This window comes from Symphalangus syndactylus, chromosome 12 (assembly GCF_028878055.3).
Source record: "Symphalangus syndactylus isolate Jambi chromosome 12, NHGRI_mSymSyn1-v2.1_pri, whole genome shotgun sequence".
Lineage (NCBI taxonomy): Eukaryota > Metazoa > Chordata > Mammalia > Primates > Hylobatidae > Symphalangus > Symphalangus syndactylus.
This window is the reverse complement of record NC_072441.2, coordinates 75,056,906-75,081,278: the sequence shown is the minus strand read 5'-3', so window position 1 is coordinate 75,081,278 and position 24,373 is coordinate 75,056,906. Positions and strand designations below refer to the sequence as shown.

General features: G+C 40.4%; 1 protein-coding gene across 3 annotated transcripts; it reads right to left on the bottom strand.

The window, feature by feature from the left end:
• Nucleotides 1–544: 544 nt before the first annotated feature.
• PRKAB2 (protein kinase AMP-activated non-catalytic subunit beta 2) lies at nucleotides 545–23,590 on the bottom strand. 3 transcript variants are annotated; one of them, XM_063625982.1, is made up of 9 exons: nucleotides 18,437–23,590; nucleotides 17,997–18,175; nucleotides 13,523–13,689; nucleotides 12,598–12,691; nucleotides 12,250–12,370; nucleotides 7,883–8,016; nucleotides 7,169–7,237; nucleotides 6,252–6,288; nucleotides 545–5,099 (listed from the first exon to the last, which is right to left on the bottom strand). In XM_063625982.1, the coding sequence occupies exons 2-9, from the start codon at nucleotides 18,150–18,152 to the stop codon at nucleotides 5,080–5,082; spliced, it is 798 nt and encodes a 265-aa protein (XP_063482052.1). In that variant the 5' UTR covers nucleotides 18,153–18,175; nucleotides 18,437–23,590; the 3' UTR covers nucleotides 545–5,079. The 3 variants fall into 3 exon arrangements, with proteins under 3 accessions (XP_063482052.1, XP_063482051.1, XP_063482050.1); XM_063625981.1 differs by having other exon boundaries at nucleotides 545–6,288; XM_063625980.1 differs by lacking the exon at nucleotides 6,252–6,288 and having other exon boundaries at nucleotides 18,437–23,588.
• Nucleotides 23,591–24,373: the final 783 nt, after the last annotated feature.

The following is a 24,373-nucleotide window of genomic DNA, read 5'->3' as shown; positions in this document are numbered from 1 at the left end:
TCAGGTGAATGATCTGCTGTCAGAATAAAGAATATAATGTTTTCATATATAATGAAGCATATAATCTGACAGAGAAAGAGAAGTAGAAGGGTCCAGGATAGCAGTCCTCAATCCTAGATGTCTATTAGCATTATCTGGGGAAACTTAAAAAATACAGATGCCTGGACCCCATACCAGAGATTTCCATTTAACTAGGGTGGAAATGGATTGACCACCAATGTTTATAGAGTCTCCACAGGTGTTATGGATGTGCGGCCAGGGATGAGAATCATTGGTCTAAGAGCTCAGCTAATCCAGTACAGGATGATAGCTAAATGTGCAGCCAGCAGAGAAAATGCTGAAAATCAAATCACAAAGTCTGCATTCCTATAATGTTGGCATAGCCTGAAACAAAAAGAGAAAAAGTAGAAGGACATCATTTGTGTCCCCTACCCCATGACTTCTTTCAAATGTGTTGTCTTGCAGTTTACATTCTTTAGGCCCTGAGACACCAAGGCAAACAGACCTTGATAATATAATCAGTCATCAATCAATAACTCAAATATTATTGCTATATAATACTTTTATTAAACAGTTTTATGGAAAAAACCCACAACATTTCTGTATGTCATATCATATAATTTCCAGGTGTGTCAGAGTCCAGTGACAAATTACATTTGAAGAACAGCTTTAAAATCCACTCTTGTCTGCCACTCCTTTATGAAATATTGAAAAGCAGCTCTGTACCTCATCATTAAAGGTTACAAAAAGCACCATTAAAAAGAAGACTCACATATTTAATTCCCTTCAAAGTAGTCTTATCTCTCCTTTCTGACAGACACAGAGCTGCACTCATTCAAAATGCTGCCGTGTAATACCAACCAACATGCTCCAATTTACCAAAATTCAAACAAGTCTCATATATGAGACCCGTGTAGTGATCAGGACTAACCAACAACAGTGAGCTTTGGCTGTCCTAAAACCACAAGCTGGGTTAGGTAAGTGTTTTGTAGAGGGGAACAGAAAAGAAGTGAGGTCATCAATACCTAATATATTAACTTAATGTAGGTATCCCTTGACCATTTAACCTGACACCTACAAAATCCATAGTGTTTAGTATTTCACACCAATCTTACTGCAAAAGTGCTGTGCTACATACAATCAATTCAAGTTAACTCCAGCTAATATTGGAACTAATAAAAAATTAATTTGTAACAAAGCTTATTCACTTCAAAGCACAATTGAGAAAAGCAAATCCAGACAAAGCCCAAACTAGAATCCTAGAAGGACTCCATTGCTAAGAATTGGACTCTACAAGTAATAGACTTGAGTTTTTCTCTTTTTTCCCTTCTTTCTTATAATTTAAAAAAGATTTGGCTTTTTACTCTAAAAGTTTGGGTTCATTGCAGAAATCACAGTCCTTCCATATCCAATTGTGACTGGCACTTAAGGAGAGACAAATGCTTAGATCCAAAGAGTTTTGAAAGATCTTAATTGCTACCCCTCCCAGGTCCTGCATTCCATGGGTAACTGGAGTCAGCAGCCCCTGGTAGAAGACAGCAAGAACTGGGCTTTAAGGGTGAATCAGAATAATGCAGGAATACGCCATACATCTGCTATTAAGCCCATGCCCCAAATCACTAGAACGTGAGAATGTAGAAATCTCTGAGAACAGAATGTATTTCAAACACACACAAACATAGACTATTGCATATCACTTTTAGTTGAGGTCAAAATTCTTAAAGCCCTATTCCCCAATTAAAAGCAGGGAGTTCTATTAGTATATCTTCTTCATTTATATCCCAGATTAATATAAACCCAGTCTAGAGGTATCACTTCTTTCCAAACTTAACTTCATTTCAGCGGCATACATGGAATATTGACACTTTTCAAAGTTTTTATCCCAGACCCGTTAGATCTACAAGAGACTAGAAAGAATTGGAGCAAAGTGAGTGGGCCTGGGTTTGCAGGATCCTCACAAACTTCTCTTGGATTCTTCTTTTACAAAGTTTCTCTACCATACAAACATATGTTTAAAAAGCCAACACTATTGAGGTTAGGTATGCCCTTCAGGGGTGTTGCCTAGAATGGTTAAATCCCATTCAATTTCAAGCTTAAAGGAGGCTAATAATCATGGTGTGGAATTTCTCCATACCAGCAGCATGGCTAATGTATGTGTTTTAGGTAATGTCTGACACTCTGGTAAAGCCTGCCTGACACATGAGCTTAAAGCAGAATGGAAAGGAAAGAGGAGAGAATTGGAACAAGATGCAAAGGGAAGATGGTTATACACTGCTAATTCTGTACAGTGAGATCCAAGGACACCACCATGTGGTGTCTGATTTAATTTCTTTTTAAAAGAGAACATTTTCAGTTCCAAGTTACTCAAGCCTTTATTCTTCTATTATTACTTCTCAGCTCAGTCACTCTTCTCTTCCCCACAATTCCAAAACTATGCTGAAGTTCTTTAAGGGTCGGCCCTCCTGAAGAACTATTTTCTTATTCTGCCTACTTTGACTCTGTAAAATTCCCAAAGGCAAAATAAAGGCTAAAAGAATTTTTTTTGCCTTTATTCATTTTCAAAATCCGTCAAACTCTCCTCAGCATAAAATTAATTATCCCTTTAACAATCAATATACAAGGATAAATGAGTAGTACTTTGGGTTACTTCCTTCTCTTCCTGCCTCTCTTCCAAACAGACTGAGATAAGGCTTCTCAGAACCATGGGATGTATCAGCAGTATAGAAAAGGGACAGTGCTGCATGAGTCAGCACCCAGTGCCTCCTACCCATTCCCTTCTATACCAGCTGGTAGGCTCCCATTTCACATCTGGGCTGAGAGCTACCTCAGAACTTGGGAAACTGACACTCTCTGCACATTTCCAGAGAGAAAGATCTGAAGATCACTAGCATCAAAACCTACTGTCACTGCGGGTGACACATTTCACAAAAGCCTCAGGCCTGAGAGAAATTGAAGAGATCTCTTTTCCTGCCCCACTCTACTGAAACACCTGTGTGGAGTAAAAATTTTCATACATGAACACATAGATATTACATTTCAATACTGTTGACAAGAAATATGAATATAACAAACTTCATGTAATAACCAAGATTTTGAATCTTCCTAAGTGGCCCACTTATTTAATGGGTATTGGATAAAAACAAAATTCTAGTACAACTGAAGACTGTAAATCCTGAGAGTTGGTTATAATAGGATCTGGCCTGGAGTTTTAAATGGCACACCATTCAAAAAGTGGTTGGGAACATAAAAGGTTCTCCACAAAAGCCTTTTGCTGCAGAAGGTGGCCTTGGATGGCTAAAGTAGTATTTACTCTTAGCAATTAACCACCAAAGCATTTAGTTATTTGCATCCCAGCAAAACAACAATCCCACACTTTACTCCATCACACCTGGAATCCAAGAGGTCTACAAGTCCAAAGACAACTGTGCTGTCAGCTTTGCATGGGAAAGACAGGAGGTAGCTAAACTGACCTGTAGGTGCCCTTTCAGTGTGGCCAGGCTCATCTGAGCAGTCAGGGAGTCTCTCATTCATCAATAGTTTAGCCTCCTTTAGTGTTGATTGACTTATCTGCAAAATGGAAGAGCCCCAGCTACTTGGGAAAAAATTTTTTATCCCTGAACCCCAAAAGTGGATTGAATACTTTTCAGTCCACAAATGGAATTCAGTGACCCCACTTAATCATCAAACACCTTTAAAAAGAAGAGGCAGGAGAACAAAATGATTTTGTCAACACTTGGTGCAAAGAACGATATTTTTCATGGTTGGGAATACTAGGAATACTTTCTTGCTTCTTGGCCTAACAAATCTTTAAAATGAGGGACCCCTTTAGGTGCATCAAATGAGATAAATGAACTTGAGCAGTTTATCTAGAGCAATGTTTAGTGTAGTGATGTGTACAGGGTTGGCCATATTAATCTAAGAATGTGGAAGGCTAGACTAGAGAAGAAAATCTCTTTGAAGAAGCATTTATCAAAAGCCTGAAATTCTCCAATGCAGTCTCTTAAGACCAATGAAAAGGCATTTTTTAATTAAAAAAAAATGCAGGCACATAAAAATCTTTCAAGGATGAAAGACATGAAAATACTCCCGGGTTCCACTCCTGCCTTCAGAACTGTTTGCTGAGAAAGAAAAGACAGAAGCAGGGCCAGGCAAAGGTGGGAAAACTTTCGGGAATTTGCCAATACAGCCTGAGCCTTGGCACCAAACTAAAACAAAAATGTAGATGTTCTGCATTCTGCCTTTCTTATAATGCTGAGACATACTTTCTTTGGAAGTTAAAACAAACACGACAAAGTGACCTGGGCCTGTGCTGGGCTAAAAAGGAGACCTTCTGATAGCCCTAGTGTCTGGGGTGGGTCAGGTGCCACAAAACTTTTCAAAGTCACTTACCCAATGAGTTTTGTGTTAGAGAGGGGTCAGGTATGGGATCTGAAGGAGGCTATTAAAGGAAGAATGTGAAATGAGAGGAAAAAGGTTCTTGTGGGGCATCTGGTATCATATAAACAACACAGATTGTGCCACATACTCTGGGAATATAGAGAACCCATGCAAGAAAAGCTGCCCTTGCAATGAGGCAGCTGTAAGTTGGGCAGCGGTCTAGCACAAGCCCATTCCTTGGAGAGCCAAGGTAGAAGTGATAGAATCTCTACCCAACAAGGATCCTAAGAGTTTGCTGTTCTTTCATTTTAGGAAAAATCTTCCTATATAGTTATTCCTGCAGTGCCCCCAAACAGGTCCTGGTGAAAACCCACAGGCAGAAACAATACTTCTAGATGGGGCTAGGAGGCTTCCATTTACCTTCTTCTCATATGTATATATTTTTTTCTTAAAATAAATTCCGTGAACTCATAAAGCTCTCATCTGCAATCAAATGCAAAAGCAGAGCATCCTACTCAGAGGCTCTGAAACACACATATCAGCCTCAAAGCAAATCAGCCTTCCAGTCTCAGGTAAGACTGGTTCAGTCCAGAAAGGCAAGGGAGATGCTTCTCCTGAATCCTTAGAGGCAAGAAGGGATCCCTTCAGATAGGCTTGTATAGCAGAGTAGTAACATACTTCTTCTTGTAGCGATGGGTTGCGCTAAGGACCATCACACTGTCCTGCAAGGAAAAGAAACACACGCAGCTAATTCATTAGTTCAGACAGTAGGTAGCTCTTCCCAGTCATCGGTCCTTCACAGTCACTTTTAACAGAGGTAGTTTGATATAAGAGAAGGAGGTCAGATAAGTTTTAGTTCCAATTCTGACTCCTATCATCATTCTATTTGTGGCCTTGGGTAATCTACTTAGTGTGTCCAAGTCTTTTTATCTCATCATTACAAAAGATAACACCTACCATTAAGGTGGCTCTGATGATTACATGAGAATATCTGACACAGTTTCTGACACATAAAAGTGCTGAAGAAATAATGGTCTCCTACCTTGCTCCCTTCCCTACTTTAAATTCTAATGTTGGGCCTAAAACTAGCAAAGAAAAAAAAAAAAAAAGAACAAAATATTCTGGCATCCATTGCTAGAAGAAAGTCTTAAAGACAATGAGAAAAAATGGAACAATCCTTCTGAAAAACTATTTCCAAGTCCCAAAGCAGGTCTAATTTCCATTTAATACCAGGGATGACTTCAAAAAGATCTCTCTGATTTAGAGGGAACCTAGGAATCCCTCTCTATCCTTGAACAAAGTAGATGCCAAAATCCTCTTCAGAAAGACACTCAATCCAATGGAACAATTCCAAACCGCCTAAACAATCTGAGAGAATCAGGAATGGGTCAGAACTAAGCTAAGCCACAATAATCAACACCTTCACCTGAGTCAGAACCAGTAAGAAGAGAGCAAGAGGTACCATTTCCCAGGCTGTGTTGCAGACTACAGATGTACCACAGGAGGAGATGGCAAGCCTAGGCAAATTAAATGACACCCAAGGAGCAGTTACAGGAGGCAAAATCCATCAGATCCCAAAGAACCCAAGCAAATCCGATAAGAACAAGTGTATCCTTCTACCTTCCCCCGTACTGTATTATGCACCATGAATGCTTCTCAGGTTAACACTCCAGAGTCATGTTGACACAAAGCCTAAATAAGACAGAAGCAAGGCAGGTAAAAAAATTCACTTTTACGCTTCCACAGGTTTAGTGGAAATGAGGAATACCTAAGAAAAACCTACTTGGAAAGACCTGGCATAATGATAATATAGGAAAGAATATGAAGTCAGCATAGGAGGACTGGACCTCAGCAGTCCTGTCTCTGGTACTTACTGGTAATTTGACCTTCTCTGAGCCTTAGTTTCTTTATCTATAAAACAGGAGTTAAAAATAATACTTACGAGGTTATTATAAAAATTAAATTCAATAATATATTTTTAAGTGTTATATTGTACCACATAGTTTGTTAGCTATATCAGTGATTTCCCGAATCCAGCTATATGTCCAAGTAAAAGCAGCTTAAAAAAATTATAGGGCCCATCCTAGATGCACTTATTCAGAATCTCTAGGAATGGAGCTGCTGAATCTGTATTTTTACAATCTTCCCCAGGAGACTCTGATGATAATCAGCCTGGTTTGATAACCACAGAGCTATATAACTTTATTCCAATAGCCAAACCACAAAGACATATCAAGACAGAACAGAATGGCTATTTCCAGCCCAGACTCTAAAGCAGCAGAAAAACCAAGGAGGACTCTAGAGTTGAAGGGACAGGGCAAATCTGGTCACATCTCTCCTTTAACTAGTGTATAGGAGAGATGCAAGCACCTGAGTATATATGAATGAGGCACCTGAAAGTAGCTCAATTCCACCTTCAAAAAAGTGAAAGCCTTAATATCACATTGAAGCATTCTTTGAACTGGAAGCTAAACCTGCTTTTTCTGCAGAAGAAATCCTATGCTATGAACACAAACTTAAGTAAACAGCTGGTGTAAAGATTCTAGTCACCCAAAAAATAACTGGGCAGCAAAAAAGTCCTATCAGAGTGCAATTCAACCAGCCAGAACACAGAGACTGAGATTTTAAAACAAACAACCTAGTAGTTAAAAAAAAGAGTTCTTCTATAATTTGATCATTACTGCCAGCTTCAGCTTCAATGAAATAGCAGAGAAAGTAACCACTGAGAACGTATGTTACCCTTGACCTCTCATTCCAGGGAGCTCTGTGAAGAGCCAGGGCCACCACTTACCTTAATGGACAATGCATAGAGATGGTTCAGCATAACATGGTTGGGCTCAGGGAGTAAGGCTGGGTCACACTAAAAGAAAGAGAAAAAAATTACTAAATGAAATCAATGCACAGACAAACCAAACAGCTTACTCTTCCTCAGAGCTTTGAGAAATTTAAACTAGAATGTGCTATCTCTTTTCAATAATGCACCCACTCCAGTATGTATCAATAATACAATCCTATTACAGGAAATTAGAAAAATTATCAGTCCAGGGCAGAAATCTTATGCCTCAGCATCTACTAGTCTTCCTTAAGAGAGCTAAAACAAAAATCTTACCCACAACACACAAGGAAGAGCTGTGTTACAAGGCAAAAATAATCATAGTAGGAATCAAGTAGATTGAATAGAAATAAATTATATACAAAAAAACCTTCATAGTTCTTTTGTACATCCCCAAATGATAACTACTCTTTTATGTTGTGCTCAAACAGAAGTCCATAGCTCTGATCCTGATTTTATTAGGATGAGGATACAACTATGAATTTTTATATCAGCACCTGAAAAAGCTGTGACTCACCACTGGAAAAAGGAAATCTGTAATGTTATTGATATGTGTATGACTTATAATCTCAACACACCTCTGCAATAATCCTAACCTCTAGGATTACTGAACTTTGGGTCCAAATGGTCCTAGACACCCCTAGATGCCCCAGTAATACTCAGGATACTCACAGAAATATTAGTGTCTTTGTTAAGAATAACTTGAAGTAGATGAGGAGGAAGGATGGGTGGGGACTTGAATCTTTCCTCGGATCGAAACACATACATTTCTTGACCATAAGGCCCTGGGGGTGAGCTGGAAAGGTCTGAAAGATATTTATACAAATATGAGAAAGAGTTGGAGAATTAGCAAGAAAGCATGGGAAAAGCTATCAATACATGGCAGCTAACATTAAATATGGTAGAAGTCCTGGATCACAAACTTGTGACCTGTGGGATCTACAGCTGTAAGGTAACCAGAGGAAAAATCTGAGTCCCCTGGACATAAACCATGAAGCTCCTCAACATGGCAACATGATTTGGGAGACAGACAAAGAGATAAAGACTCAAAGACCCAGGCTCAGGGAAAAGCTACTACATGTATCAGTTGTAGGACCTTGGAAGAATCCCTCCACAATGGTCAGTTTCTTTATAAAATAAAAATAATCTTTGCCCTATTTCATGATGTTTTTGAGAAAATCAAATTAGATAATGGATGTGAAGATGCCTTGTAACTTTCAAACAATGGGAAAAGATTACATTTTTTCTTTTTTCCAGCCAAACAACAAGGTTATAAACTCCTAAGACTACCAATACAACAATGATTGCAACAATAAGGACAAAATGTATGTAACTGTCATTAGGGAAATGCAAATCAAAACCACAATAAGCTGCCATTTCATACTCACTAGGACAGCTAAAGTCAAACAGACAGACAATAACAAGTGTCAAAAGAATGGAGAAATTGGAACGCTCACAATATTCCCACTGCTAGAGGGAATGTAAAGTAGTCCAGCCACTTTGGAAAATAGTTTGGCAGTTCCTCCAATAGTTAAACATAAAGTTACCACATGACCCAGCAATTATACACTGGGTATATACCCAAAAGAAATGAAAACATATGTCTACACAAAAACTTGTACACCAGTGTTCATAATAGCACTATTTATAACAGCCAAAAAGTGGAAACAATCAAGATGTCTATCAACTAATGAATGGATAAACAAACAGTATGTCCATACAATGGGTTCTTATTCAGCCATAAAAAAGAGCAAAGTACTGATACATGGTTATAACATGGATGAACCCTGAAAACATTATGCAAAGTGAAAGAAGCCAGTCACAAAAGACCACATATTGTAGGATTCCACTGATATGAAATGTCCAGAACAGGCAAATCCTTAAGACAGCAAGACTTGTGGTTGCCAGGGATGGAGGGGAGCGGGGAATGGGATGTGACTGCTAATGGGTACAGGGCTTATTCTGTGGGTGATAAAAATGCTCTGGAATTAGATAGTTGTGATAATCACACAACTTTGAATATACTAAAAATTACTGAGTTGTACAATTTAAGAGTTAATTTTATGATGTATAAATTACATCTCAAAAAAATGAAAAAAGTATGCAGACGAGAATGAAAGGAAATATACAAAAAAGAAGAGAAATATATTATGATAATATATTTTATTTAAATGTTATCGTTTCTTTTTTGAGAGAGGGTCTAGCTCTGTGTCACCCAGTCTGGAGTGCAGTGGCTTGATCACGGCTCACTACAGCCTTGACCTCCTGGGCTCAAGCGATCCTCCCACCTCAGCCTTCAGCGGAGTTGGTACTAAAGGCATATGCCACCATGCCCAACTAATTTTTTGATTTCTTTGTAGAGACAGGGTCTCACTATGTTGCCCAGGCTGGTCTCAAACTCCTGGACTCAAGTGATCCTCCCACTTCGGCCTCCCAAAGTGCTAGGGTTACAGGTGTGAGCCACCAAATTCATTGTAAGAACTAAGTTCCAGTGTTCTGTTGCACAGTAGAGTGAATATAGGTAACAATAATGTAACAAAATAAAATAGCTAGAAGAAAGGATTTTGAATGTTATCACCACGAAGAAACGACAAATGTTTGAGATGATGAATATGCTAATTGCCCTGACTCGATCATTACACATATAAAATGTATTGAAACATCACACTGTATCTCATAAATATGTACAATTGTTATGTGTCAATTAAAAATAAAAAATACATATAAGGCAAAAGAAAAAAGTAGAAGTAATACTCTGATATTAAATAATATCTTTAAAACATATGGAACTTGAAACTTTACAAAGTATCATGCTTTGTTATTTCTCACATGATCCACAAAATACCCTTGGGAAGTGCACACAATAGTTTTTATTGCCTTTTCACCAGAAAAAAATAAATACAAATTGGTTATTTGCCTAAAGTTACATACATGGATAGATAGTAAATGAGTGCAGACTAAAATCCATTATCTGTAGATTCCTAGTAAAAAATGGATTATAAGCGTTACCTCAATAGATTGGGAAATTAGGAGAAAGAGGGAAATATCAAAAGTATGCAAGTCTTCTCTCTATATAATTATGATACATGTCTCTTTATTGGTTACTTTGCCAGAATTATATAATGCAAAAATTAGTCACAAGTATCCTCATAATCTAATTCAGCATTTTAAAACTCTTTTAAATTACTGTCCCACCAGTCAAAAATAATGTCCAGTTTAACCTTCTGAGCTTATATGATGAAAACAACATTTTCAAAATTTTCCTCAGCAGATGATTACACTATTGATAATAGTCTCGCTCTGTCGCCCAGGCTGGAGTGCAGCAGCGCGATCTCAGCTCACTGCAAGCTCCGCCTCCCGGGTTCACGTCATTCTCCTGCCTCAGCCTCCCAAGTAGCTGGGACTACAGGCGCCCACCACCACACCCGGCTAATTTTTCATATTTTTTAGTACAGATGAGGTTTCACCGTGTTAGCCAGGATGGTCTTGATCTCCTGACCTCATGATCCACCCGCCTCGGCCTCCCAAAGTGCTGGGATTATAGGCGTGAGCCACCATGACCGGCTATTCCTTTCTTTTTTTATTTTTTTGAGACGAAATATCGCTTTGTCGCCCAGTCTGGAGTACAGTGGCATGATCTCAGCTCACTGCAACCTCTGTCTCCCGGGTTCAAGTCATTCTCCCGCCTCAACCTCCCAAGGAGCTGGGACTAGAGGCCTGTGTCACCACGCCTGGCTAATTTTTGTATTTTTAGTAGGGACAGGGCTTCACCATAGTAGCCATATTGGTCTTGAGCTCCCGACCTCAGGTGATCCACCCACCTCGGCCTCCCAAAGTGCTGGGATTACAGGCCTGAGCCACTGTGCCCAGCCAATAATTTCTTTTAGAAACAGCAAAGCCACCCTTCTCCCCTGAAATTCAAATATGTTCCACTTAAGGTATTGTGCCTCCTCAGTTGAGAACCACTGAAAGTTTAAGTCCCTGGTTTTACTGTGAAGAAACTCAGAACGAAAAAGGTTGAGAGATTTGCTCATGATGGCAAAACTAGTTAGTAGCAGAGGCAAGCTTTGAACTCACAGGAGAGAAGTGTGCTCACTGCGAATACAGTGCACAATTCTTTAGATAATTCTTATTGTAAAGTAACAAAATGGTAACTACAAGTGTGGTTAGCAAAACATTCTCTGATACTATAGCAATTGTAAGTAGAGATGAAGGCCTTGGATCAAATAATATTAGAGGAAATAAAAGTGTAAGGATATTTTCTGCTACCAAAGACTTTTTTTTTAACCAAAAACTTACAAAATTTCAATTACCTACAACAGAATTGTCAGGGGGCAGGGGGGTGGTTGTCTTGTTTTTGAGGCAGTATCTCACTCTGTTGCCCAGGCTGGAGTGCTGAGGCTCAAACATGGTTCACAGCAGCCTCAACCTCTTGGGCTCAAGCAATCCTCATGCCTCAGCCTCCCAAGTTGTTGGGACCACAGGCATGTGCCATTACACTCAGCTAATTTTTTAAAATTTTTTGTAGAGATGGGTCTTGCCATATTGCCCAGGCTGTTGGTTTTTTTAACCATTTTTTTTCCCACACTTTTTGGACCTCATAAAATCATGAAACTGCTAACTGAGGTCTCAAACTGGCAGGATTAAGATGGGGCATACCGAACAAACTACACACATGTATCGCCTCTGCTGGGTAATATCATCAAAGGTCAGTGGAAAACTTGAAATATTACTAGAAACAGATTTTCAAACTATAGGCTGTAGCCCATTAGTGGTTATAAAAGATAACATGGAAAATAGAGTGTATCACATGTAATAAGGTAAACATTGTACCATGAGACTTGTGTTACAATGTGTGTGTTTGTGTTTGCTGCAAAGAAGAGACCTAAATGTTTACAGGAGAAATATCTCTATCTCTCTCTCTCCTCCCCGCAATCCCCTGCCCTCTCTCTCCCTCTATATGTATATACACACATAAACAACTTTCAGGAAGGAACTACAAGAAAGACACAGCAAGAGAGTAAATAATACAAAATTACCTCTACAAGATGTCTCAGAACTTTCCATAGAATCTAACTTTAAAGCATCGAACACCTCAAAATCAGATTTCTTGACATGGATCAAATTGTTAATTGTGCCAAGCTGACTGGTAACCACAGGCTGAAACAGTGAATAGAAAAAATTATTGAATCTCTCTTTCAAATCCATCTCTTCCATCCAACCTTCCTCTTTTACTAAAATTTACACATGATTGTACTCAGCACCTCCACGTTTTATCAAGAGAGAAATCCTCCAGTGTAGGGGAGCAGCTGCCCATCAGTCTTGACAGAAATGACAGCTAATGAGACTGCTAAGTCAATGGTTACCCTTGGAGATCAAGGCCTTACCTCTGATGGATCATGAACCCACTGTCCATCCACAAAGAACTTGTATTGGTGCTCTCCCTCAGGGAGGTCCAGGATGGCAACAAAGTCATTATGGCTACAGAAGAAAAAAAGAAAGGCAAACAGGCCAAGTTCCTTTTAGAAGACTGAATGTAAAAAACAAGTGGCAATCATAGCATCATATGAATAATTTCCCAGATTCCTAAGCCATTGTATCCCCTGGTGTAAAAAACAACGTATAAACCCATTCTCCTTTTCTGTATCATCCTGGACACGTATTTACCAGCTCCTCCCAACAACGTTAGTTCTTAACCAATATCTGGAAAAGAATAATAAAAACATTAATCCCCTCAAATGGTTCACCTTAGTATAACTATTTTGCTTCGGTAGAACAAGTTCCTCACCAGTGCAAATAAGATAGGTAGGTTCAGGACACAGAACTGCCTCAAGGTACTCTTTCTCTGTTTCGGTGAACCTTTTCTGGAAAATGAACTACCATACAAAGGGGCCATTCTGACAACCAGTTAAATCATTCATTACTGCTTTGGAAGCAACAAATAACATGACTACCTAGAACTTCAAAATGTGTTTTGCTTTAGTGCAGAAGTCAGAGCAACAACACTCAGACAGTTACAAAAGACTTCCCACAAGCATAGACAGGACTTGTATGACAGAGTCCTAAAGAATGTAGCCATAAAGCTATTATGAATCCCTCTGAGGCAATGAAATTCTAAGGGGTAAAACATCTCTGACTCACTATGAGGTTAAAAAAAAATCCCACAGATATACAAAGTGGCCACAGAAAAGGGCATGTTCTAAAGAGACTCCTTAGCAGGTGGAGAAAAGTAGTCCAGCTGGGTCCCTCTTCTGAGAAAAGAAATCAGGTCTCTATTCCTGGACCCTTAGATTCAACCAAGACACTTGTCACCTTTTAATCAGTGGAATCTTGGTGCTCCAATTGTTGAAGGACCCAGAGATGAAGACCTCCTTGCCTCCTTCAGACCAGCGGATAACAGTGGGCCGGGCCTGCTGTGTGGGCTTTACGGAGTCCTCCAAATCCTGCTGCCATGATACAAACTCTTTGTCCCCAGGGAGCTGTAAGAAGGAGTAGGTCATCCCTAGAATAAACTGTGACCCAAGAATTCTAAAAAGGTCACTCTCCTCCCTAGGGTAGAGAAGGGTGCTAAGCTTTGGCTAAGGATATAAACCCCAAAATTAGCAACTAAATCAGTTCGAACAAATTATAGAAAAAGAACTCATCTAGGACCAAAAATGGTCAAATGGCCTATGCTCAAGCACTGCCTAAATCATAGCCTAACTTTTGAGTCTACCTGTATCACTTACGCTTTCAGAGCCTTAGACTCTCTCTTCAAAAAAAAAGAAAAAAACTAACTCCCTACCACTAGTTTAACTCATAGGCAGGCAATTATGATATGCTTCTGAGTCTTTCTTAAGAGGAAAAAAAATGAAAACAAAGTATGGTTCTGTAAAAGATAATTAAGTCAGCCATATATTTTTATAGGCAAATATGAATAGCTCTCAATTACCAGTTGTAATGGAAGTCAGATATATCAAAATTCATAAGTAATTCATAAACTCTATTTCAGCTAACAAGTTACAAAAAGAAGAAACATTAAAAATTCAAAAACCAGATCACTGATTTCTTAAAACTTGAGAAGTGGCTATGAAATCTTACTTATTCCCCTATCCCAGGTTTATACTAATTATTTCAGGAGTAGGAATAAAAATTCTAGAACCTCAAGGAGCAAGAGATCAAAAATACAATTTCCTTTATCAAAAGTAGCTCTCTTATCAAATGAGGTTTGTGGGATTGTAAAAACAGTAATTCTTGTTTCTTTTCATTACTATCCTTTGGACCAAGAGTTGGCAGACAGCCAGTGAGCCAGATGCTTTTATCAAGTTTTTTTTTTTTTTTTGAGATGGAGTCTCGCTCTGTCGCCCAGGCTGGGGTGCAGTGGCACAATCTCAGCTCACTGCAAGCTCCGCCTCCCAGGTTCATGCCATTCTCCTGCCTCAGCCTCTCCGAGTAGCTGGGACTACAGGCGCCCGCCACCACGCCCGGCTAATTTTTTGTATTTTTTTTTTAGTAGAGACAGGGTTTCACCGTGGTCTCGATCTCCTGACCTCGTGATCCGCCCGCCTCAGCCTCCCAAAGTGCTGGGATTACAAGTGTGAGGGCCAACAGCTCTCTCCATTTGTTTACCTATTATTTTATTGATTGATTGATTGAGAAAGGACCTTGCTCTGTCACCCAGGCTGGAATGCAGTGAGTGGTGTGATCATAGCTCACTGCAGCCTCGAACTCCTGGGCTCAAGCCATCTTCCCACCTCAGCTTCCAGAGAAGCTGAGACTAGAGGTGTGAACCAACATACCTGCCTTGCTTACCTATATTGTCTATAGCTGCTTACAGGCTGCAGTGGCAGAATTGCGTAGCTATAACAGAGACTGTATGGTCTACAAACTCTAAACTATTTACTATCTGGCCCTTTACAGAAAGATTGCTGACCCCTGTTTTAGACTGGTTTAAGTGACTTTGGTAAATAAGACTGTACAGTATTAAGCCTAAATATTACTAAATTGAATAATGTGGGTTTTTTTTAAAAAAGGACTAGCTTATTCATTTGGGCTTTCTTTTCAAAATGGTCGACATAGCTTCCCCTCCATACATTCTCTTGATATTCCTCAAAACTACAGTATAAGACATCAGTAGCAGGATAATCCAAAGTAAACAGAGAAAGAGAATTGAAAGGACTTTCACATAAGGGATTGACTTAAGAGAAAACTACATATTCTCAGAACATTGCACTCTTGCCTAACTGGCTGCGTTAGAATTACAAGAATTTGACATATGCCTAAGAATAACCCTCAGATTTGGATGTAAGATCTGGGAATCTATTTTTAAAAAGCTTTCTAGATAACACTGTGATTATGTTAAAATAAAGAAAAAAAGCTTCCCAGATATACCGTGATTATGTTAAAATAACAAAGAAAAAACCCTCATCTTCAGAAGTACATCCTAAAATGTTACAGATAAAATAATACTTGATATAATATCTGGGAATTTGCTTCAAAATAACTAGTGGGGGAATAGTGGACTGGGGCATAGATGTTATATGTTCATTTAAGATCTGATCATTGTTCAAACTGGGTGGCATGTATATAGATGTCATTATACTGTTTCCCCGTACTTTGAAAATGTTTCAAATTTTCCAAAAAGTATTTAAAGAAATCTGAGGTGATTCTAATGCGCAAACAGGATTAAGAACCACTGAACTAGTCCACTGAAAAAGGCAGGCATTCAAAGCAAAGTAGGCCCCCCTGCCACTGTTTCTGTCAGTTACTTTTATGACAGGATTTTCAGTTTAGAATTTGAAAGCTACAAACTATTAATATGCCTAGCTTTGGAGGAAAGCCCTTCCACTTATGACATGACATTTCTGTAGTAGGAATGAATGCAGCTGACTAGCAGAAAGATTGTTTACTCCAAGTTACTCAGCAAAACTACCAGGAAAAGAGGCAAAACAATAATTAGAACTACAGTTTGATGTTTAAGTAAAATGTTGAGGTTAGAAGAGGGTAGATTGAGAACTATAAAATTTTAGATTTAAATGAGACCTTAGGAATTATCTGAACTAATTTTCAGACAATCTGAAAATTATATGAATAATTTTCTTAATTCACAAATGCCAAGACTGAGGTGAGAGATAAGAATAATACAAAACAGGCCCCAATTCAGACAGAGCAACCTGGCTTTTAATCAGGACACCAATTACTGCAGTCACAGTTCAGCAAATACACTGTATTTAAATCCTGAGTCATCAACATAGGAAATGGGTAAAAATATAATGAGGCAGATCACCTTTCGAAAGCTTTGAAGTAAATTCAGATGGCTTGTAGATGGCCCAAATAAGAATGGAGAATTGGAGAATAAACCCCAATAAGTGCTCCTTTTAATCACTCTCACTTCTCTGTGATTACAGTTGGTTTTTTTTTTTGAGAGTCTCACTCTGTCACCCAGGCTGGAGTGCAGTGGCTCCATCTTGACTCACTGCAACCACCACCTCCCGGGTTCAAGCGATTCTCCTGCCTCAGCCTCACGAGTAGCTGGGACTACAGGCATGCACCAGCATACCCGGCTACTTTTTTGTATTTTTAGTAGAGACGGGGTTTCACCATGTTGGTAAGGCTGGTCTCGAACTCCTGACCTCAAATGATCCAACCGCTTCGGCCTCCCAAAGTGTTGGGATTACAGGCGTGAGCCTCTGCGCCAGGCTGTGATGATGTTATCAATTGAGATCCAAGGAAATAAATAATGGAATCCAAATTCTATGTGCTACCAATATGGCAAATAATGCTCTATTCACTCTCTGAAGCCCCAGTTCCCTGGGAAGGGATGAAATGATAGGAAACATCAAACACACCCGAATCTCCTCAAGCCCTCCATTTTTCTATCTCATCTAGTCAGTCTACCTGGAGGAATTACTTGTATTTCATGCTGACAGCTCTAAAAGCGATTAGAAACATTAGAATGGTAATCGCTGCTATCAGCTCCATCTGTCGTTTCTTACAGAGTGAAAACAAGTTGGTCTCTTCCTGAAAGTCCTTGGAATTGAGAGCAAGGTCTTCAGGGCAGCTGTGGGTTGTCGTTTTTTTAGCCACGCAACATTTTGAAGTACTACTGGGGAGTAAACAAGTCGTGGAATCATTGGCTCTTCCACCTGCGGAGTAGCAGCGGGGCGTAAAGAGGCACAGCCTCAGCCACCACAACTATAAAGTATGGGACAAAAATTAAGCAGTCAACCAAATGATGTCCTTAACTGATCCCCAAGACTAGGAGAAAGTATTCAATAAGCAAGTAGTTGCTGCTTACAGCCCTGCTAAAAGGGAAGAGGATCACAAGTGCAGAGCTGCTAGAAGAGCAAAAATGATACTGATACACAGAAATTTTCAGAAAAATAATTTCATTTAGCCACCTCACGGCAAAGGTGAGAAACTACCACCTATGGTCAGCAACTCGTGCAACCGACCCTCTGAAGTTGTCCACCAGGGATTACAAACTACAAATTCAGCAACGCTATAGAAGAGAGCCATTCGTGCTCGGAGGATCGGGGATGGGGGGATGTCTATTGTCCCCATCCTAAAAATGTGGCCAACAGATTAGTCAGAACACCAGGAAAGCAAGAACTCCGCCTCTTTACCCTATTTTGAGGCGGCACTGCAAGAGGAATTACCATGCAACACCTCTGTCCCCGAAAAATCCCTTTAATTCAAAAAACCATAGCCCGGTTCGGCGCGGTAGAAAAGAACCAAGAAAGGGAAGAGGAGCCCGGAAATCAACCCGCTGCAGTACTGACACCAACTGCGGGCGTGGGACGCTTACCTTGGAGTCGGGGAGGCTGAACACGCTGGGGTCGTCCGTACTCCCCACCATGATCTTGTGCTCCTTCCCAGGGGCATGGCCGCCTGCGCCCTCGGAGCGTGCAGCCTTGGCGCCGTGGCGCTCCCCGGACACCCGGTCGCTGGTGGTGTTTCCCATGGCTGCAGCTTGTCGGGGACCACCTACCGCGGGGAACGACACCGGGCTGGGAACACCTCAGCCGCCGCGTCAGGGGCGCCCCCCGGCCCCGCCCCTGCGCCTTGGGACAGGGCAAGGGATTCCCCGCCCCAGGGAAGCCGAGCCCCGGAGCCCTCTCCCTCCTGGCCTGCGGGAACGCCTGCAAATACCCCGGTGCCCTCGCTGGCCCTAGCTCAGGAAACCCGCTATCGGGACCTCCCCCGCGTCCCCGCGCTCACTGCCAGGGGCGCCCCCACTCCAGTCACCTCGGGCGATGCGCTCCCTCCTCCAAGGGCCACTGATGTGATGGCTGTTCTGCAGATCAGGCCACCAATAAAGTTATTGAAATTGAAGCCGCACCCCTCGCTGGCGATCAGCGATTCCTCCTAAAATGGCTACAAGGCCGGCGGCGCGGAGTCCGCCCCGTGCGCGTTCCCTGCGGCCGGCTGTCTCCGCGCTCGGGACCCGCTGGCCTCTCTAGCCGCCGCCGCCGCCTCGATGGTGGGCAGTCGCACGCAGCCTCCAGCGCCAGGAGGGGGCGCCAGGCAGGGCCTGTCCCGCCTGGGGAAACTGCGCTCGGGATCATAGGAGCGCTCGGCCTCTGAGACTACCCGGCAGAAGGGACGTCCCCAAATGACACTCGGAGGCCTCCTCCCTGGGTTCCGGTGCTCGTTGCCGGGAGGAGCGACGCGGCTTTCTACCCCGCCTCAGGTGCGCCAGCACGTTTTCTGGATAGCATCTGTGTGTTAGGCGACCGGAGAGGTGGGTTCCTTATAGGGAATAGGAAAACTGAAACTGACTTCCAACTGCAGGCAGAAGGAAGCAGTGGTCATTGCTGGAGGTTAAAACTGTTCTGACCGGGCGCGGTGGCTCACGCCTGTAATCCCAGCACTTTGGGAGGCCGAGGCGAGCGGATCATGAGGTTAGGAGATCAAAACCACCCTGGCCAACAAGGTGAAACCCGGTCTCTACTAAAAATACAAAAATTAGCTGGGCGTGGTGGCGTGCGCCGGAAGTCCCAGCTACTTGGGAGGATGAGGCAGAAGAATCGCTTGAACCCGGGAGGCGGAGGTTGCTGTGAGCCGAGATCGCGCCATTGCACTCCAGCCTGGCGACTCAGCGATACTCCGTCCCCCTCCCCCCGCCCCAAGAAAAACCTGTTCAATGGGGAGCGACAAGGAAGGAGCTGTCAGCCCGACTGGGGTCGCAGGGAAGAATTCAAGATGGCGTGTTTAGGAGCTAGACCTTGACAAATTAGTAAAATGTTAGTCTTAGGAGAAGAGCGAAAAGGCTCTCCTAGGCTAAGAAACAGCATACGCAGTGAGAAACCTCAGAAGAAATAAAATTCAAGGAAGATAGCAACAACGAAAACATCAGAAGGAACACTAAAGGTATAAAAAGGGCAAAGACAGCCCTAGGGTTGGGAGGGATCCAGGTTTTTTATGAAAATTAGTGGAATCCCTAAGGTACTTACCTTTGTATTATAAGTATTTGCATGTCTCCTTCTCTACTAGAAACGTTTATCACTGTGTTACACAGACCAGCAGCATTGGCATCACCTGGGAGCCTGTTAGAAATGCAGAACCCATCCCCAGGGTTCAGAATCTGCATTTTAACAAGATCACATTAACATGTGTGAGACGCAATGCTTTGACAGCTGGCAGAGAGCAGATCCAGATTTGATACCTTTTCATATTCTGCATGTACCTTATACAGAGTAGGCTTTTGCATTTGCGGAATGAAGGATTCAGGAATACTGTTTACTGTAATCCATTTCTAACCAAATATGCCACTTAGGCTTAAACACGGCCAATGATGGGGAACCCCAAGTTACATAGGCCACCCTTTCTGAGTGAGCAGCTCTATTTGCTGAAAAGTTCATTTTTATATTATGAAGTTGACAGCTCACTTAAGTACAACAAATTCACTACTCCCCCATTCTTTTCTCTGCCCCTTATAAACTCATTCTTTGGCTTATAAACCAAAGACAGTTTACAGGAACAACAACAAAAAAAGGCACGTTTTTACTGCAACTTCTTGCTCACCCCTCCAAAATCTTTACTGTCTGAGTACATCCTTTTTGGTTATCCCTACTTTTCTCCCTCCACCCCTCAATTCCTTACCATAGGACACTGAAGCAAGGCCCTTGAAAATATAATACATTAAACCTTGACTTGTGTAGTATTCAGTTTTCTGACCCCAAGGTGGTTTCACCATGCGAAATAATATGTCCTTGGTATGTATTTCCTTGCAGTAGTCAAATCAGCTTAGCAGAAACAAACTAAGTATGTTAGCCAATGGAAAACTGAAGGAGAGAAATAAACTGTTTTTGCACAGCTAAATGGAAATGACTTTTGAATTATCTGCTTTGGAAGATTATCCATGACACTGTTCTGCCCTGCTCTGCTCTAACAACATTTGTAAGTCACTCAACAGTTAATAATAAAAGTCAGTTTTGAATATTGCATGTTTTTGACACAGAACAAATGTAATGTGACACTGTAGGAAGAATGAATTCTCGTTAGTCCCAAATTCCTTTTTTTTTTTTCTTAGATTCAGGAATAAATAGGTAAAGATACAAGATCCTCTTAACCAGTATCAGTATAATTGTTCCCTTTAGATTTATTGCTGTCACCCCAATCCTCTTCTTTCTTTCTAGAGGGAAGGAAAAGAAGGAGGTAATAGGAAAAGTAATGGGTTGTCCTGATGTTACTGTATCTAGGATGTCATTGCCACTGGTCTCCTCAGATCAATCATTCTGCCTAATAAACAGAAAAATAACATGGGCAGCCTCACATGCAAGCTTTTACACACACTGCTAAAGAGATCTCGCTTCCTCTGAGAGGTGAGGATGTGAGAATGAGGGAAGAGTATATTGATTTTACAGAAGTGGATGACAGGTTAAATTGGGCATCTGGAGGTTTATATTCCCATCTCCACTCACCAAGTTTCATCCTCCATTTATGACCAAGGATAGGTGTAACATCTGATCTTGATGGTTACTGTTTCAAAAAACTATCTGATGTTTTTTATAAAGTTAAACATTTACTTAATCATGCAGCATAGTAATTCCCACTCCTGGGTATTTATCCAAGTGACATAAAAACAAGTTCACACAAAGCCTGTAAACACATGTATGTCTTTATTCATATAATAGAAAAAACACAAACCCTAAAATGGAAAAAACGTAATGTCCTTCATCTGGTGATATGGTTTGGTTCTGTGTCCCCACCCAAATCTCATCTCAAATTGTAATACCCACGTGTTGAAGGAAGGACCTATAAGTTATCTCCACATGTCAAGGGAGGGAAGTGATTGGATCATGGGGGCGGTTTCCCCCATGCTGTTCTTGTGATAGGGCATGAATTCTCACCAGAGCTGATGGTTTTAAAAGTGTTTGGCAGTTCTTCCTTCATTCACACACACTCACTGTCTCTCCCCTGTGCCACATAAGATGAGCTTGCTTCCCATTCTACCATAACTGTTAAGTTTCTGAAGGCCTCCCCAGCCATGCAGAACTATAAGTAAATTAAACCTCTTTTCTTTATAAATTACCTAGTCTGACGTATGTCTTTATAGCAGTGTGAAAATAGGCTAATACATCTGGTGAATCAATAATTAAAATGTATCATAGCTATAAATGGAATTCTACTCAGTAATAAAAAGGAATAACTCGATACATACAATAATATTGATGAATCTCAAATGCATTATGGGAAGTAAAAGAAGCCAGGCTCCACTTATGTAACATTCTGGAAAAAGGAAGACTATACGGTCAGAAAACAAATCAGTGTTTGCCAGGACTTGGGGATGGGAGGTGGGGAGTGATTGACTACAAGAGGGCATGAAGAAATTTTGAAGGGGAGATGTGGAACAGGTCTGTATCTTGACTATAGTGGAGTTATTGATAGTCACCAAACTGTACAATAAAAAGTAAGTTTTTATTGTATGAAAATTATGCCTAAATTAAAAACTATTAATAAAATCAGCAGTAGCAAAATATACGAGTTTATACACAAGAGACTACTTAACCATTGGGTAAACTAATTATTTTTAAAACAAATACCATTGATTTTAATCTTTTTATAGTTTTTATACAGGCAGAGAAATAGTAGTGATTCTGCTCACCTAAAGGAAGATAGACCCAATTCAAAGGTATAGAATTTTCCCCAAATAGTATCATAATTTTTCCTTTCAGATTCCAAAGGATTTGCATGTAAATTCCGTCATGTGATCCTCAGAACCACCCTATGAGGGTAAGCAGAACAGATGATCCATGATATTCCATTTTATAAATGAGGTGCAGGTTAAATATTTAGCCAGCATTTCTTGATAAGTATAGTCCATTTATTTCAACAAACCTTGATTGAGGGCCCCAATACTTCTTGAGCTTTTGCTGAGCCACCCCTGCTCTAGAGGAGCACACGCTCTGGAAATCTCTAAGGAAACTACTACAACTCTAAATAGATATGGGGTATAATGATACTGTGACTAAATATTCACTGAAAATTTCCTCTAAAATTATAGATATACATTACTGGAATAATTAGTATCCCAATTAGCATCTTCATTAACTATGAATCTACTATGTATATATCATCACCATGTGAGTATTAATTTGGTACAAATAGGCTGCCAACTCTAAAATTATTTGATGTAGGGCAAGTACTTCTATCTTTTTAGCCATAAATTTTCTCATCTGTAAAATGAGAGGAGTAGGCATGTGATCATTAAATCCTAGGTTAGGGTAGGAGGCATCAATATGAAATGTTTAGCTTAATATAGATACAGATGGGTAAATATAGAAATACTTAAAAATACATGTGGATTCATGTGTAATACATTAGTATACACACAAATATTTCCAAGTTCTGTCCTCCGAAGGCCTAGAAGCAATGACAAGCAGAAGCAAGGAGCACACCCAGCATCCAGTTCTTTGTTTCTAATACTGTTCTCCAACAAAGGGAACCAGAGCCCTTGAGAAAAATGCCTAATTCTAGGACTGGGGCAGGGGATATACAAGATGAGTCTGAAACATCTTATAGTGCCAGGAAATAAACAAGTGCTTTAAAAAGACACAAAAAACTGATGGTATATCAAAGTGACATAGGAGCCAACTAAAAGAGCTCCCAATGGCTAAAGCTAGAATAATTCAAAAAATAAGTAATTCAGCACTGGATTTAACCCAAATTATAAAATAAGATCCATGAGTTCCTACTGATAGAAGTAAATGATTGAAGAAACAAATAATTGGGAGATAATTCTCATATTGAAAAATTCCAAAAAATTTATGTACTGTACCCTCGAGAAGATGGAACATAATTCTCCACCCCATAAGCGTGAGTCAAGCCTAGTAAATGTTTTTCAAAGAGCCCAGTATGGAAAGGAGAAAGAACACTACCTCAACCAGCTGATGAGGGCTAACATCTCTAGTAATGTTATTAGTGGCATGTAACCTTGATATGATATGATGAGAATAGCATTTGATCTTTGATCTCTGTTTCCTCCCCAAAACTCATTGCCCCAGCCTAATCATGAAGAAATATCAGACAATCTCAAATTAAGTACAAAATAATTAGCCAGTACTCTTCAGAACTATCAAGGCCACTAAAAACAAGGAAAGTATAAGAAACTGCCACAGTCTAGAAGAGCCTGGTGATGACTAAATGTAATGTGGTATCCTGGATGGGATCCCAGGACAGAAAAAGAACATTAGGTTAAACTAAATCCAACTTGAGTATGAAACTTCTTTTTTTTAAAGTGCCTAAGTCCTGAATGACAACAAAAGACTGAGGAACTGACAAAGATTAGAGGACACTAAGGAGACTTAACAACTAAATGCAAAATGGGATCCTGAATCTGATCTTGGAACACAAAACTAAATTAGTAGAAAAGTGGTAAAATAGGAATGCGGTCCATGGTTTACTTAATCGTATGATATCAGTGTTCATTTTCTTATTTTGATAATTGTCATAATGTTGTGTGAAATAGTCTCTTTAGGGAGCCTGGTAAAGAATATATAAGAACTCTACTATTTTTGTAACTTTTGTAGAGGACTGAAATCATTTCTAAATAAATAGTCTTAAAAATCACTAAAGTAATAAAAATAAAGTACATGAGGAAGTCCAGTGTCATGTTCTATAGTCAGAAGATTCTTCAAATGGGAGAATTTGCACCCAGGAAAATAGAGAAAAAAGACTCTG

Bases quoted from the DNA above. Each gene is read 5' to 3' on its own strand.
- PRKAB2 (XM_063625980.1), bottom strand. From the start codon at position 18,152: ATGGGAAACACCACCAGCGACCGGGTGTCCGGGGAGCGCCACGGCGCC. The intron at 12,692-13,522 runs GTGACAAGTGTC...TTTCTTCTGTAG, and splicing joins AAGATTCCACTGATTAAAAG to CCATAATGACTTTGTTGCCA. The intron at 5,100-7,168 runs GTAAGTGGTGGC...TTTTCCTTGCAG, and splicing joins TCTATGCATTGTCCATTAAG to GACAGTGTGATGGTCCTTAG.